Raw genomic sequence first — 16,851 nt, 5'->3', positions numbered from 1 at the left:
TATTAATGCTGTGCGTACATGTAGAACTGAATCTTAATTATTGCAGTTTTTTTGTTATAAGATCTTTTGTTCTATTGGGCCTGTAAGACATACCCAGACAATGGTTTCTTGTGCACATGGTTGGACAATTGTGTGTTAAACCAACAACATGAGAAGCTTTCAAAAATAGTACGTTCATAGTTTCCATAGTGACATGTGGACTAGGAAGATCTGTACACTGGATATCTCTTGATTTTCAAACCTGCCACATAGACATGTCTGTACTTTACTGTGGATGTGTGTACTATTTCAGTTTGATTTTCTTAAATCTACAAAGGTAGAGCTGACTTTAGTACTTGGATTCCAGAGCTGTTCTGAGTTTGTGTATGTGACTACTCACTGCAGATGAAATAATTTAGTTGATGGAAGATTCTGATTCAGTAACGAATGTCAAGGTCATCCATGTCAAGTATTGCTTAAAGCAAAGGGAGCATTCGGTCCAGTCCTGGCTCTCTGGATCTGTAACAACTTCGAGTTACCAAATCATTACAGTTGGCTTAGTTAATTAACGACAAGAATGTGCAGTTCTCCGAGGTTGTACTGAGATTTCTAAACTTCTGCTGCTTTCCCCCTGAAGCGAACGGGCTTTGCCCAACTATCCTCCTTCTTAACTGCTTTTTTAGTTTTGACAGGAGATTCTTTTTAACCCTCAGAAATGGCCGTAGCCAATTCTACTCCCCCAGGAGCCCTGTAGGAGAACTTTTGGCTTTTCTGTCAGGCTCACTCGCATTCACATTAGGACAACTGTGTATGAAAGCTGCATTGCCCCAGACAATTTATTATAGCAGAAAGAACTCAAATTAATAGAAGCCAGGCATAATACATCAAGATTGCTTGTTTAGGAACACTGTATTTTAGTGAGCAAACACCAGCTGTGCATGACTGAGGATGGCCCAAATCCAGTTGGGAAATTGTGCTTATGCTGTCATTGTGCAGGAAAACTACCTATTTAACCTGTTTTAAAAATTCTTTTTTTACTAAGGGCTGTGATCTAGCCAGCCTCCTCCCCACTCCCATTTTGATTTGTGGCAGTAGAAGAGTACCCTTGAGGTTCTTGCAGAAAATTAGTTTTATATATAAATAAATGTGTGCCAACTACAGCATAGCTGAGTCAAGTACTCAGCACTGAAGATTATATGCAGCTCATTTGTCTGTGTGCAATCAGCACAATCTTGCATGAGACATTCATCTTTGGTTGGTTGCCATATTGCCTTTATCCCAAAGTATAAAATGCACAGGTAAAAAAACCCTATACTTTGCCTTTGGAAAACTATTGCCTGAGAGAAGGCAGTCATTGAGGGTTTGGGAGAGAGAGAGGTCAAATTTCAGAGAGGAAGATGGGGGTACTCTTGTCACGCCGTACATCCTGGTCCCAAATCCACTTCCTTACAGTCTACCACCAAAATTCATGCTTGCACACACACCTGCACATAGCCTGAAGGCTCTGTTGAGTTTTTTTAAGGAAACCCCTCAAATTGTTGAGCTTTCTTTAGGAAAACCTGGAAGTTGTTGAGCTTTTGTTAGACAAACACCAACCAAAGTTTACAAAAATACGCTTTTTTTTTGCTAAGATCCTGGACAACGTGCCTCCTTTTGGAAGTTTCCCTCGGACGTCAATTTTGCCGTTGAAATCCCAGTAATGTCCATGAAAACCCGGACATATGGCAGCCCTAATTCATTCACGATTCCACAGCCTGCCCTACAGTGGCCTATAAAGCAAGACAGTATTAGTAAACTGGGCCCTTCTCAACTCAGAGATTTATGGAGACTAGGCAGAGAAGACTGCAGAACGGCCATTCTGAACACTTTAGAATTTTTAAATAGTATGTTCTGAAAAGGCAAAATATCAAGGCAAGAAAGCAGGGAATGAATACTACCAGGAACAGTTATCTGAAAATCAGAATTGGCCCTGCTAGCAAAACCAGGCCATTTTCAGTAAAGAACTCTTGTAACAGAGAGGTAGCCAGCAGAGGGAGTGCTTTTCACCATTTTCCTTCCTACGGCAGTCTGGTCATGACATCATCAAATAAGTTTTTTATTTTAAAAATCCACGCACAACTCTTTATTAGCAACAGAATCAATTTTAAGAACAGGAAATGGAGAAGTAGAGTAAAAACATGCTAAATAGTCACATCTGTGAGACTCAATGCAGAGTTGCAGATGGATCAAAAAGTTTCTTCAGCATGTTGGTTAGCTTACACTTCGCTCGATAACCTTGTGCTTGTGGTACCTGCTTGCCTTTTGCTGGTTTCAAATACAGTGGTACCTCGGGTTAAGTACTTAATTCGTTCTGGAGGTCCGTTCTTAACCTGAAACTGTTCTTAACCTGAAGTACCACTTTAGCTAATGGGGCCTCCTGCTGCTGCTGCGCCACGATTTCTGTTCTCATCCTGAAGCAAAGTTCTTAACCCAAGGTACTGTTTCTGGGTTAGCAGAGTCTGTAACCTGAAGCGTATGTAACCTGAAGCATATGTAACCTGAGGTACCACTGTATAGCATCTTAAATTCTTGAAAAATAAGTCATCCAGGAAACGGAACATAAGTGAAAATGGTTGCCAAATGAAGTTCAAATACAGTTAAGAAGGATAAAATTTCAGGATCAAAAGTTAGGTCTAAGTTTTGGTGTATGTTAAGCCTCATGATTTTCCCTATGAAGCCATAATAACAAAGGAATTGGACACTTATGGGCATGAATCCTGTCTGTAGGGCATGGCTTTCCTTGTTCATGCACTCTTGCCCTTATTTAGAGATCCATATCTGGAGCCACTCCTGTCCACAGATCTTCTCTGAATTAGGAACTGTGGATGTGGAAATCTTATGAGCATCAGTATACAGATGTTGCTCATCAGCACTACACCAAAAGCAATTATCCAAATCCATCTTCTGTCTGTCAATTAGTGATACACTCCTAGAGCTAAACTGAAGCACTTATATCTAGAAGAACAATACTGCTTTACCATACAACAAATAAACACCAGGTCAAACCAGCATTCTTCTGTGCATTGATTTCTTGAAAGAGGAGGTCTCATTATTCACTGCTTTTGACACCTTAGTTACTTAAGCCCATGGAAGTGCATCAGTATGGTTCAGAAAACCTCCATTAAGCAAAACATTCTTAACTTGGGTTGCAATCCTATGCATACAGTATTTGAAGTAAGTCCCATTGAACACAGGGACTTGTGGGACTGGGTTGTTAAACAAAGTTATATTAACCCCCCCCCCCACTTCCACACAAATGAGCGGCTAATGAGAAAGCAGCAAAAGAATACAATTAAAAACAAATAAATATTGTAATGAAAATTGCTAAGAACATCTAAACACAGTCAACTATCCTCACAGCTAATAATTTCAAGGTTGCTAGGAATAGTGTATTTCCGCCATCTAATGCTTGGGTGAACACAAATGTTTTGCTTTTAAAATTCCTCCTGAATATTGAGGGAGACAAATTTATCCCACCAAGAGGGCATTCCCTAAATGGGGAAGCCCTACTGCAAAGGTCTCCCCTACTGATTGCCTTGCTTCAGATGCTTGATCTTGATATATTGAGAGGCTCACTCTTAGGTATTTGGGTCCCAAACCATTAAAACCTTGGCATGCTAACACCTTGAATTTCAGGCCTGGTTACGCAGTGTCCTATTGGGAAGCCCTGCTTACCAACCTAGCAGCTGCATTCAGCACTGGTTGCAGTTTCCAGGCCATCTTTGAGTGCAGCATCACATCAAGCGCATGGCAGTGGGAGCACAATTGGATCTTTAGGAGGGTTGTTGCTAAGCATGGACAACCAAGGCCACCTGGGCTTTAACTGACCCAACTTCTTTCCAGTAGTGCAACGTAGGCGATGAGTGAATAACAAGGCTTCCGAACAAATTTTTCCAAAGCAAATTGTGCTTAAGATTTAAGAAAAGGTAGAACAAGCTAAACAGTTTAAGAATATTATTTTGGGGGAGAAAAAGTAACTTATGGTTTGAGTAAGAGCGGAAAAGCAAATGTTGATAAAGGCAAACACATATACCTATTTAAGACTGTTTCCTAACAAATTTAGTATTTACCAATTTGCATTCGTTCATTGTCCGATCCTGGCTTCTCTCTCTAGTACTTTCCAATACTTCAGCTCTCTTAAAGTGTGTTAGAGCTCTTCAACTTTTTGAATCCATGGCTCTCTTTCTCTCTTCAGTTCTTCCTCAGGGGTTCTCAAATTGTTGTCTGCAGTGGTCCGCAAGCTTCATTCAGGTGACCCATGGCATGCTGGTATTGAATATTCATATTGACTTTTAATTGCATTCTTATTGGTTATTTTGTTTCTTATTGCATTTTATTGCATTTAAATTTGAATACTATGGAATGCTAATTGTAATGCAGTAAAATACAATGTAAGAGATAAGCTTCCAGTGCAGCTCTTTACAATTGCTGCAAAATACAAAGAAATTATTATTTGGTCTGCCAAGTCTGCTGGCAATTTTCAAGTGGTCCATGGACTTGGGGGGGGGGCTAGTTTGGGAACCACTGATCTAACATGGTTTTTCAACTACCCTCCCAAACTTTTAATCAAGAGGAGAGGTGACTCCTGGTTAAATTTTGGTTTCCCCTTAATTGCAGGTTCTTAGGTTGAACTTAGACCCTCTTGTGCAGAGCTATTTGAGCTAAGCCTCTCCTCAAACTTCTGTCCTTCCTTTGAACTTTTGGCCCTTCTGTGTAGGAGAGGCTTTAAAGCATAGGTAGGTAAACTAAGGCCCAGGGGCCAGATCCGGCCCAATCGCGTTCTAAATCCAGCCAGCGGACAGTCTAGGAATCTGCTTGTTTTTACATGAGTAGAATGTGTCCTTTTATTTAAAATGCATCTCTGGGTTATTTGTGGAGCCTGCCTGGTGTTTTTACATGAGCAGAATGTGTGCTTTTATTTAAAATCCATCTCTAGGTTATTTGTGGGGCATATGAATTCATTCATTTCCCGCCCCCCCAAAATATAGTCCGGCCCCCCACAAGGTCTGAGGGACAGTGAACCGGCCCCCTGCTGAAAAAGTTTGCTGACGCCCTCTTTAAAGCAAAAAACAACCATTTTACAATCTGCTTTGCAACTCAAAAGCCAAACACAAAATGGTTGAAAGTCTTTTTGCTTCACGATTGTGTTGACCCATGCTGTATTAGGCTACATATGTAGTTTTGCAAAGCCACTTGGAAATGTTTTGATGTGTGTTCTTAACCACAGTTCTTTTATTCATATATCTATGTGCATTGATGGAGTAAAGCATACACCTGTGAACTATTTTTTTTTAAAGTTTTGAGATGTTTGTGGTGTCCAAAGATGGCATTGCCATTGTCATTGCAAAGCTTTGTCATGCCTCTCCCCTTTGCTCCCATGTCCATTCCCGAGTATTCTTTTGGTTTGTTAAAAATGGGAGAACCTGTAGATGTAAAAAGAGTGCTACTTAGGTTTAAGCACAAGCTAGGCAGTTTTCCAAATATTTATCCTTCAAATGGTAATTAGGGGATAAAGCATTAGAGTGACTATTTGAAGGGGTTTGATTAGCTGTGCATGCAGATAAAAGAAATGAGTCATGAATCTTCATAATCAGGTAAATTATGTGTTTTGTCTGAGAACAAAGGAGTTCGAAAATGGTGTTGAAGTCTTTGAAATCTGGCATGAAAATGTGGCTTCCCGATCTCTTAAATTGCAGCTTTCGTACAGTAGACACGAAACAGCATAATCTGTCAGAGTAACTCCAGTGGGTTTTTAAATAGCTTTGTGCATTATAAAGAAACATGATTTTTTTTTAAAAAAGAAGTAGTGCTAAATGAGATATTTGCTTTGATCTTCATGATTACCTAAAATGGTACTGTCTCCCAATTGACATGTATATCAAGAAGTTCAGAGAAAGGAATTGGTGGAATGTGCAGTGATGATGCTAAGCAATGGCTGTGAACAGACATTAATTCTTTTACAGCCTTCAAGATGGCATGATAGAGGTATTACTGCTCACAGAGCACACATTCATTTCCCCCCTCTCTATTCCACTAAGGCTTTGATCAAACAGGATTTGCAGGTTTTTAGTTCTTCAAAATAATAGAAAGCCTGTCTAACCTTTGTGGGAGGGACTCTTCCCACCCCAGTATGTGCATTGATGGCCAACAAGACCTCTGTTATTCTGCCATTCTCTGAAAAGCTAATGTCTGCACTTAGGCTGTGCTTGTCATAACAAGCTATTGAAATAAGTCAGATTCAGTGTTTGTATGCATGTTGATAAATTGGCAGAAAACGCTAATGGGACTTGAGGCCGGCTCAGGACATTTTAATATGTGAAGTTGAACATGCAGCGGTGTCCCTTTTCCTTCTCATTAATCAAGGATACAACCCCTGAGAAGTTACCTGGTGTCAATGAACTGAAGCCTTGGAAGTGCTAAGATTACATTCCAGTAAGTCTGATATTCCCGCCACACTTAATGGCAACTGACTCACCTTATTATGTATTAGGGCTGCCTAGAGTGGAGCAGGGGTCTGTATAAGGTGTGCATGTGGCTTTTTATTATTATTTTTAAAAGAAGGTTTTGCACTGCTAGGTAAAGGTAAAAGGTAAAGGACCCCTGGACGGTTAAGTCCAGTCAAAGGCGACTATGGGGTTGCGGCGCTCATCTCGCTTTCAGGCCAAGGGAGCTGGGGTTTGTCCACAGACAGCTTTCTGGGTCATGTGGCCAGCATGACTAAACGACTTCTGGCGCAACAGGACACTGTGACGGAAACCAGAGAGCTCGGAAACACCATTTACCTTCCCACCACAGTGGTACCTATTTATCTACTTGCACTGGCGTGCTTTTGAACTGCTAGGTTGGCAGGAGCTGGGACAGAGCAACGGGAGCGCACCCCCTCATGGGGATTCAAACCGCCAACCTTCTGATCGGCAAGCCCTAGGCTCTGTGGTTCAGACCATAGCACCACCTTTTACACTGCTAGACAGAGTGGTGTGGTGAGCTATTACTGTTAGCTTTAGGAACACCCTCTATCAAGGACTGAGGTTCTGTTTGCCCAATGGTAGTCATGTTTTACATCTATCTATATATGTAAAAGTAATGTAATAGATTTCTTTAACTAAGGATGTCTGACTTTTCACCAAAAACACAACAACCACGCCCTTAATCTGCACAAATAGAAAAACAAGCTCCCCCCCCCCCACGAGGTACCCCTTACGCTGCAAGGCTATACAACTTGAAAAATCACAACTGCAAAAATTATCTCTTACAATCCAATACAGTGGTACCCCGCAAGACGAATGCCTCGCAAGACGGAAAACCCGCAAGACGAAAGGGTTTTCTGTTTTGGAGGCGCTTTGCAAGACGAATTTCCCTATGGGCTTGCATCGCAAGACGAAAGCCCATAGGGAAATGCTGGCGGTCGGGAGCAAAGACTTTCGCCCACAGCCGGCCTTCAGAAGAGGACCTCTTCTGAAGGCCGGCGGGGGGCAAAAGTCTTTGCTCCCCCCCGCCTGCCTTCCCCCCGCCTGCCCCGGGCGATCTTAAAATGCTGGCGGGCGGGAGCGAAGTGTTCGTTGCCGCCCCCCAGCATTTTAAAATCTCCCCGTGTCCCGGGGAGATCTTAAAATGCTGGGGGTCGGGAGCGAAGCGCTGCCGCCCCCCAGCATTTTAAAATCTCCCCCTGTCCCGGGGAGATTTTAAAATGCTGGGGGTCGGGAGCGTTCGCTGCCGACCCCCAGCATTTTAAAACGCTGTTCCGAAGCGGGGGGCGGGAACATCTGCCCCAGCCGCCCCACTTCGGAACGCTGTTCCGAAGTGGGGAGGGGGGGCGGGAACATCTGCCCCAGCCGCCCCACTTCGGAACGCTGTTCCGAAGTGGGGAGGGGGGGCGGGAACAGCTGCCCCCGCCGCCCCACTTCGGAAAGCTGTTCCGAAGTGGGGAGGGGGGGCGGGGACACCTGGCCCAGCCGCCCCACTTCGGAAAGCTGTTCCGAAGTGGGGCGGGGGGGCGGGGACACCTGGCCCAGCCGCCCCACTTCGGAAAGCTGTTCCGAAGTGGGGAGGGGGGGCGGGGACACCTGGCCCAGCCGCCCCACTTCGGAAAGCTGTTCCGAAGTGGGGCGGGGGGGCGGGGACACCTGGCCCACCCGCCCCACTTCGGAAAGCTGTTCCGAAGTGGGGCGGGGGGGGCGGGGACACCTGGCCCACCCGCCCCACTTCGGAAAGCTGTTCCGAAGTGGGGCGGGGGGGGCGGGGACACCTGGCCCAGCCGCCCCACTTCGGAAAGCTGTTCCGAAGTGGGGAGGGGGGGGCGGGGACACCTGGCCCAGCCGCCCCACTTCGGAAAGCTGTTCCGAAGTGGGGCGGGGGGGGCGGGGACACCTGGCCCAGCCGCCCCACTTCGGAAAGCTGTTCCGAAGTGGGGCGGGGGGGGGCGGGGACACCTGGCCCAGCCGCCCCACTTCGGAAAGCTGTTCCGAAGTGGGGCGGGGGGGCGGGGACACCTGGCCCACCCGCCCCACTTCGGAAAGCTGTTCCGAAGTGGGGAGGGGGGGCGGGGACACCTGGCCCAGCCGCCCCACTTCGGAAAGCTGTTCCGAAGTGGGGAGGGGGGGCGGGGACACCTGGCCCAACCGCCCCACTTCGGAAAGCTGTTCCGAAGTGGGGAGGGGGGGCGGGGACACCTGGCCCAGCCGCCCCACTTCGGAAAGCTGTTCCGAAGTGGGGCGGGGGGCGGGAACACCTTCTGAAGGCGGGCAGGGGGCGAAAGTCTTTGTCCCCCCTGCCTGCCTTCCCAGGGGCTTTTAAATCGCCCCGGACAGCGGAGAAGTCCTCCGCTGTCCGGGGCGATTTTAAAATGCCGCCCGCCAGCATTTTAAGATCGCCCCGGACAGCGGAGAAGTCCTCCGCTGTCCCAGGGTTTTTTAAAATGCTGGGGGTGGGAAGAAAAGCCCTTGTCCCCCCCCCCCAGCCTTCAGAAGAGGTCCGGGGACAGACTGTCCCCGGACCTGGTCTGAAGGCGGTTTCCCTAGGAACGCATTAATTGATTTTCAATGCATTCCTATGGGAAACCGTGCATCGCAAGACGAAAAAACAGCAAGACGAAGAGACTTGCGGAACGAATTAATTTCGTCTTGCGAGGCACCACTGTACTTGGATACACAGTACTGGAGATGAAGATGTTGCAGTTCCTGCTTATAAATAGCATTATATGCAGGGGTCCACCAATACGTTAGACAATGGCATCCATAAATTTAACATGGGCAGCCAGTGGAGAAAGCCTCTAAAAGGTGCCACTGTAGAGGTAAGTTTCTTTAAAAGATTGTGGCAGCATGGGGAAGCAGAGAGTGCCTCTTTCAAAATGGGACAAGATGCAGCATCAGTATAATGGATTTGGGTTTGTTACAAACAAATGTGCCCACATCTCTCCACAACTCCTCCCTCTAAATCCAACCCCCCCCCCATTAGTGGGCACTGGATGAACATAGTCTTTTGAACAGGAAACAGGAAACCTGACAGGAAACAGGAAACCTTATTAACTACCGGTAACAATAGCTGACAGTCAAGTCGATCCAAAATTTGTGGCCCGCTAGCAGCAAGCATAAATACGATGTTAATTTACAGCATCAGATAAAGGCAGGTGCTGATTATGGAACACTCAACCTTTGTGGCAGAATCAAGTTGCAAAGTTGGTACTGCTGAACATAGTGGCCTGGTCAAACCTCAGAATTTGGTGTTGGGTGGGAGTGGAGCTAATGGTGGTTTCTGGTGGTTAGGGGATTAGGGTTCTGGGACATGGTTGGCTTTACGTGCTGGGGGATTGGGCTGCCATATTTTCAGCGGGACTCCAAATAAATAAATGAAAAATCAGTTATTCCTTAATAACCAAAACCACTTCTATAACCCTGTCGCTATGCTCATGTGTGACCGTGCATTTTAGTGTATCTGAATTATCAGTGTTGAGAAAGGTACAAGTTGAATAAGAACAGCTATTTTTAAGTTCAGAAGCTTTTATTGCTTATAACGGAATCCTGCTTTTCAAATACCAGCTTTTAATAATAATAGCTTTAGGCCAGCACCCTGCTGTGCTAACAGCGGTAGGCTTGTATCCAAAAGTTTCTTGCACAAGCAGAAAGATGCTTCAACTCAGGCAGGGCGGGCACATGACTTCCAGTTAAGCTTCTCTTAGTGGGCAGCAGTTTATATCCCTGCCCCTCCACCTCATGACACCCCACCCCACCCCCACATGCTTCACCAAAGGGAGTTATAATTTATTTCCTGCCCGCGTGCAGGGCGGGTTAAAACAGTTACCCTACAATGTATAAAAGTGGTTTAAAAACAACTTGCAATCACAGAAGTAAATCTTGGTTCCAAGAATTATACATCTCAGGTGTCAAAAGCCAGGGGCAAAGAAGTGTTCCAGTAGCTGCTGAATGGCATGGACTGTTGTGCCATTTTAGATGACTTTTAGAAGACACCTGAAGGCAGCCCTGTTTAGGGAAGTTTTTAATGTTTCATGTTGTCAGAGCTGCTTGAAGATCCTAGCTCACAGAGGATCACGCTAGCCAGCGATCATTGAGTAAAAGTCTTTATTGAATTACAGTTTCCATTCTCACGCTGCTGCGCGCAAACTCTACGTCTAGTAGCTAGATCGGCGAAGCTCCGTCTGAGTCTCCGCCCCGTGTGCACCAACTTAATATCCTAGCCTTGCTCCACCTTTTCCGCCTGACTGTCCTCCTCTGGGTCCCTCTACCCCCCGGGGCTTCTTCCTTCCGGGATTCTTCTGACGCTGACCCGGACCCTCCTGCCTCCTTGCGCCGGGCTTTAGGACCTGGTTCCCTTTCGGGGCTGCTTACTGCGCCGCCTTCCTCTGCATTTGAACTTGGCGCGCGCGCCCAACCTTCCACCTTCCTCTTAACCGTTTCTTCGCTCCCCGATGGAGGTGTGGCCACTCCTGACTCATGCCCTCCCTCCTGTGGTGAGCTGCCCGCGCTTCCCCCCTGGCTCCCTTCCTCTTCCCTGCTTCCTGGCGGTGACGCTGGTCCCGATTTCCAGCTGCTCCCCCCTGAGTCCCTTCTGGCTCTATCTTCCTGGGGTGCCCCCCTTGCCCTGGCCACTGGTGCTCCTTTCTGTGAATCCTCTGATTCACTGGAAAGACTAGGAGATCTCGGGTCGTCGTCATCACTCATCTTTTCTTCTGCCTCCTCCCCTTCGCTCTCTGTTTCCTCCCTTGCCCGTGCCTCTGCTCCTAAACCCCTGACATCCATCCCCCCCTCGAAGCCCCCCATTCCCCCCTCCCCTCCTTCCGGTGCGCGGGCTCTTCCAATCCAACACCGCTCGAACCTTGGCGCTGTCCATGGCGAGCCCCTTGTCAGACAGCTTGTAGCCCAGAAAATCCACCTCCGGCACGTCAAATTGGCACTTCTCCAGCTTGGCGTAGAGCCTATGTTGCTTTAGCCTGCTCAGCACTTCCTTGACGTGTTTGTCATGCTCCTGCTGCGACTCCGAAAAGATCAGGATGTCATCTAAGAAACAGACGCACGTCTTGTAGAGAAGTCCCGCCAACACGTGATGCATAAATGCTTGAAAAACGTGGGAGCCATTTTGCAATCCAAAAGGCATAACTCTATATTCGTAGGTCCCCAGTGGCGTGAACATGGCTGTCTTCCACTCATCACCCTCCCGCATGCGAATGAGGTTGTACGCCCCCCGCAGGTCCAACTTGGTGAACACTCTGCCCTTCCGTACCTTTGCGAGGAGGTCGTCAATTCGGGGCATGGGGAAGTCCGATGGCCTAGTCACACTGTTCAAAATCCTGTAATCCACTACGAGTCTCTTTTGGGGCGTGTCCCGCTTCTTAACAAAGAATACGGGACTGCCCCCCACTGCCTTGGACTCCCGGATGAAGCCGCGCTGCAAATTATGATCAATGAACTCCTTGAGTTCTTGCAGTTCGTCCTCTGACATGGAATACAGTCTCCCTTTAGGCAGCGCCGCCCCCGGCAGCAGGTCAATTTTGCAGTCATATGGTCTGTGAGGGGGTAGCCTGTCTGCCTCCTTCTCGCAGAAAACTTCCAAAAATTCAGCGTACTTGTGGGGAAACGCTTGCAGCGTGCCTAGCAGCAGTTGTGACTCCTCTTCCTCTCCTTCCTGCCTGGGCACGATGCAGTGTTCAGCACAAAAGGAAGAGCCGAAGGTCAGCTGCCTCTGGTACCAAGCCATCGTTGGGCTGTGCTTGTCCAGCCAACTCATGCCCAATACAACGGGCGTGTCAGATAGTTGAGTGACGTTGAAGCTGATGATTTCTCTGTGATTCCCAAGTCGCATCACCATTGGTGGCGTCTGCTTCACCACTTGCCCCCCGAGCAGCTCCCTGCCATCCACCGTGACAACCTGCAGGGGCAGTGTGGCCGGCAGCAACTGCACAGCGTGCCTGTCGACAAAGTCCTGCCCTATAAAGTCCGCATTGCTGCCTGAGTCAATGGTGATTGGCACGTCTATGGTGATTCCATTGGGCAGCTGGAGAGATGCTGTGAGCCTCACTACTGGTTTGGGCGGGAGGGGGTTCACGGGCTGTAAAATCTCTGGGGACTGCGTCACTAACACGTCTGGCTGGGCCCCAGTGCCTCTTCCTCCAGCCAGACTGCGTCGTTTCCCTGCTGTGGTCCTCCTTGCTGCGTTGCTGCAGTCACCATTGCTGAGGCTGCAGTGAGCTTGTGGGGCCTCTGGGGACACTCTTTTGCCATATGCCCTGGTTCCTCACAGACGTAACACTTCCTGTTCCCTCTAGGAGGCTTCGCTTTCACTGCTGCCGGTGCTAGGGCTCTGGTTGCTGACTGAGCCCTAGCACCTCCAACCTCCATAGGTTCGGCTCCTCCTCCTGGCGGAGGCGTGGATTGCGCCCGCGCTGCTTCTCTGGGAAAGAAGGAGGGGCCCCCGGCTGGTTCGCGCCCTCCACGCCCTTCGTCCTTGCTCCACGGACGTCCTTCCAGCCTCACCCCCACTGCCAGTGCCCTCTGAACGACCTCCTGGGTGGTTCGGGGTCTCTCCCCCCTCGCGATCTCATCTTTAATCGAGTTGTGCAGCCCTTCCCAAAAGAGGTCTCTTACAGGAGCCGAATCTCTGTCCCATTCCAGGGCACTGACCAAGGCGAAAAAGCGGGCATGATACTGCCTGACGCTGGCCCTCCCTTGTCTCAGCCCATGCACCTCCTTCCGTGCAAGATCCACGTCAATACTTGATAAAAAGCACCCATCCATCGCTTTAATAAAGGCATCCGCATTCTGGAGCGCCGGATCCTTATCTCTCCATAAATTGCGTAGCCATGCTTTCGCATCCCCATGCAGATGGGACATGATGAACCCCACTCTCTCTTGTTCATCTCTAAAGTCTTTATGCAGCAGTTGCAGTGCGCACAGTACGTCGGCTCTAAAGTTGGGATACTGTTGCAGGTTCCCATCGAAGTGAGAGACCAGCCCGCCTGCCCGTCTCGCCAACCCAATTCCCTCCTGCCGGGGTGTCTGCTTTGTCAGCACGTCTAACCTGACCTGGAGATCCCTGCAGGCGGCAGCTGCCTCCTCCTCTCTCTTCCTGGATGCGAGAACCTCGGCGTTCAGTTGTGCCACTGCTTTTCTGAGGTCCTCTATCTGCTGCTCAGCCGTCATGTCGTCTGCCGTTCGTGAGCTCGCTAGTAGGCACCTGTTTCTCTCCCCTCCTCGAGGCTGTAGATGCCCACAATGGTGAGACGGAGCTTACTGTCAGAGCTGCTTGAAGATCCTAGCTCACAGAGGATCACGCTAGCCAGCGATCATTGAGTAAAAGTCTTTATTGAATTACAGTTTCCATTCTCACGCTGCTGCGCGCAAACTCTACGTCTAGTAGCTAGATCGGCGAAGCTCCGTCTGAGTCTCCGCCCCGTGTGCACCAACTTAATATCCTAGCCTTGCTCCACCTTTTCCGCCTGACTGTCCTCCTCTGGGTCCCTCTACCCCCCGGGGCTTCTTCCTTCCGGGATTCTTCTGACGCTGACCCGGACCCTCCTGCCTCCTTGCGCCGGGCTTTAGGACCTGGTTCCCTTTCGGGGCTGCTTACTGCGCCGCCTTCCTCTGCATTTGAACTTGGCGCGCGCGCCCAACCTTCCACCTTCCTCTTAACCGTTTCTTCGCTCCCCGATGGAGGTGTGGCCACTCCTGACTCATGCCCTCCCTCCTGTGGTGAGCTGCCCGCGCTTCCCCCCTGGCTCCCTTCCTCTTCCCTGCTTCCTGGCGGTGACGCTGGTCCCGATTTCCAGCTGCTCCCCCCTGAGTCCCTTCTGGCTCTATCTTCCTGGGGTGCCCCCCTTGCCCTGGCCACTGGTGCTCCTTTCTGTGAATCCTCTGATTCACTGGAAAGACTAGGAGATCTCGGGTCGTCGTCATCACTCATCTTTTCTTCTGCCTCCTCCCCTTCGCTCTCTGTTTCCTCCCTTGCCCGTGCCTCTGCTCCTAAACCCCTGACACATGTTTTATTGTGTTTTTAATAATCTGTTGGGAGCCGCCCAGAGTGGCTGGGGAGACCTGGCCAGATGGGCGGGGGATAAGTAATAACAACAACAACTTCTTCTTCTTCTTCTTCTTCTTCTTCTTCTTCTTCTTCTTCTTCTTCTTCTTCTTCTTCTTCTTCTTCTATTTATTATATTGTGCAAAGGTTGCTCAGGTGGAAGGGCAGCACCCTGCAAATTGGACAGTCATCCTCCCTCAGCCTGTGCCATTCAGCACCATCCCCTGACCATTTGTGGGGAATTGTGTAGGGCATTGTGTAGGTCGTGGTGGGAAGAAAACCCATCTTCCTCCAGCCATGTAATAGTAGCTTAAGTTGGAATCCAACTCATTCTGGAGTCCAGAACTGGGTTTAGTTTTTCTCAGGATCTCAACCATCTCCAGTGCCAAGTCTAAATGCCATTCTGGTTAAATGCTGCCAGAAATAATTAGCGATTTCAGTTCATCTTCTCTTAAACATCCAAGGGCAATCATTCACAGGTTTCCAAAGCAAAGTTTTCTCCATTGCTGAGCAATTCTTTTACAGCTTGAAAGCGTTTCTAATGTTTTAAACCAAACCTCCTTCAATTTCTTGCCTTCTGTCCAGCCATATGTAGTAGTTGAGAGGAATTATGCTCTATCATCCGGTGGCTATCTCTTTTAAAAAACCTTGCAGAAGTGTGAAGTTGGAAGGGCAGACCTTAACAGAATAGCCCAACATTCACTGGGAAGTAGCGCTGCAAATAGAGGTCTTGAACTGCTAACGTGTGCTGTCCCTGCAGGGTAAGGAAATAACTTGCTAAGACAAACCTAAAGCTAGTAAACTGTGCCAAACGCTACAGAGAAGATAATGCCTTGTCTATTCTGGTCTGCAAATTCTTTTGTAGCCTGGATACAGAACTGGCTACATTTCAGCATGAAAGCAATATCTGTTTTCTTATGTGTTGTTTGTATTTATCAGCTGCCCATTATTCTAGTCCCTTTAGGCAACACACAGCAAAAATCAATACAATAAAATACTGGATCAGATAAAACAAAAACGGCGTATAAAATCTCTCTCTCTCTCTCTCTCTCTCTCTCTCTCTCTCACACACACACACACACACACACACACACACACACCACTATTGAAAGCGCTACAGTAATTCCATGGAAGTTAAAATAAAATGCTCAAATGCTGCCAAAGTAGAGACTAAATAATTAGTGATATTGACTTTAAGATACTAAATTTGTATAAAGATGTTTACCCAGTTAATAAGTTACAAAAGTTAAATTAGAGCTGAAATTAAAGTTCGCTTACAACTGTTGCACATCACTTTTTCCATTAAGAATGATGCGACTGTGTGTTTTCCTTCCACAGACAAAAGCAGTTGGTTTGCTTGATGCAGATGTGTATGGGCCTTCCATCCCAAAGATGATGAATTTGAAAGGAAGTCCAGAAGTGACACCAAGTAAGTTTGGCTGCATCTTACTCTGTGACGAGGAAATCTTGAGAGGCAGTGATTATTTGTGGTTGAGAGAGTAGGGAAAGATGCTCCTTCCTATCTTGCCAAATGACCATAGATAATCATGCTATGGTAACATTAATAGACTTGCATTGCATAAGGAGCTGCCTTTGACCACTGTTTGAAAACTGTAGTTCGAAATCCAGTTTTTAGGGTGTTGCCTTGGGCTGGTGTAATGGGTTTGAGTTACTCGTGCGTAAACTGTCCCCGTTAGGGAGCTTAATTGCCTGGGTTAAACCGTCCTGACTGCACAGCCCATCTCAGCGTGGCTGCCTCAGTCGCTAGCAGAATCTGTCTGTGGGCATTTCTTAAACCTTTTCCAGCATAAAAGCTGTTTGACTCCCAGTCGTCTCCGCCTCTCACTGCGCGGGAGTCTTCTGCGCAGGGAGGGCGTGGGTAGTGGAGGACCAGTGCTCTCCTCACTGATGTCCAGGGAAGAATCCCGGAGCTCTCCCTCCGCTTCCCCCATTTGCCCTCCTGGATCCCTGGTGTTACGCCGATTTCCTTCCCCCTCTACCAAGCTGCGTCTCCCCCTGGTGCTGGTACCTTCTCCTGCAGAATCGGGGAGCCTCTCCTTCGCCTTTCGCTCTGATGTCAGTTCCCTGACAGCTGGTTAATGAGAACATACATAGCAGCACTGACAGAGATTCACAGACTTTTGGTCTACTTCTGAGCACAATTGAAAGTGATGCTGCTTACTTCTTAAAGCCCTATATGACTTAGGACTTGGGGATGTGTTCCCATATCAACTTGCTCATGAGTTGAGATAATCTTTGGACCCTTGCCTTCAGGTGTCCCCATCATTCAAGGTAGGATGTGTCGCAACT

General features: G+C 48.1%; 1 protein-coding gene across 5 annotated transcripts in view; it reads left to right on the top strand.

Moving 5' to 3' along the window:
• Positions 1-16,851, top strand: part of NUBPL (NUBP iron-sulfur cluster assembly factor, mitochondrial) — a 64,245-nt gene that overhangs the window by 6,451 nt on the left and 40,943 nt on the right. For 2 of the 5 annotated variants that reach the window (XM_081209887.1, XM_081209888.1), the window contains exon 4: positions 15,880-15,970. The exons of 2 other annotated variants lie outside the window; for them this stretch is intronic. In XM_081209887.1, the coding sequence (XP_081066013.1) occupies positions 15,880-15,970 (91 nt within the window). Of the gene's footprint in view, positions 1-15,879; positions 15,971-16,851 lie in introns of those variants that run through there. One more of the 5 variants, XM_081209892.1, reaches the window with a different exon arrangement.

Source organism: Podarcis bocagei, assembly GCF_964188305.1.
Source record: "Podarcis bocagei genome assembly, chromosome: 1".
NCBI lineage: Eukaryota > Metazoa > Chordata > Lepidosauria > Squamata > Lacertidae > Podarcis > Podarcis bocagei.
Note: the sequence above shows the minus strand (reverse complement) of the source record. Positions and strands in the feature narration are given on the sequence as shown.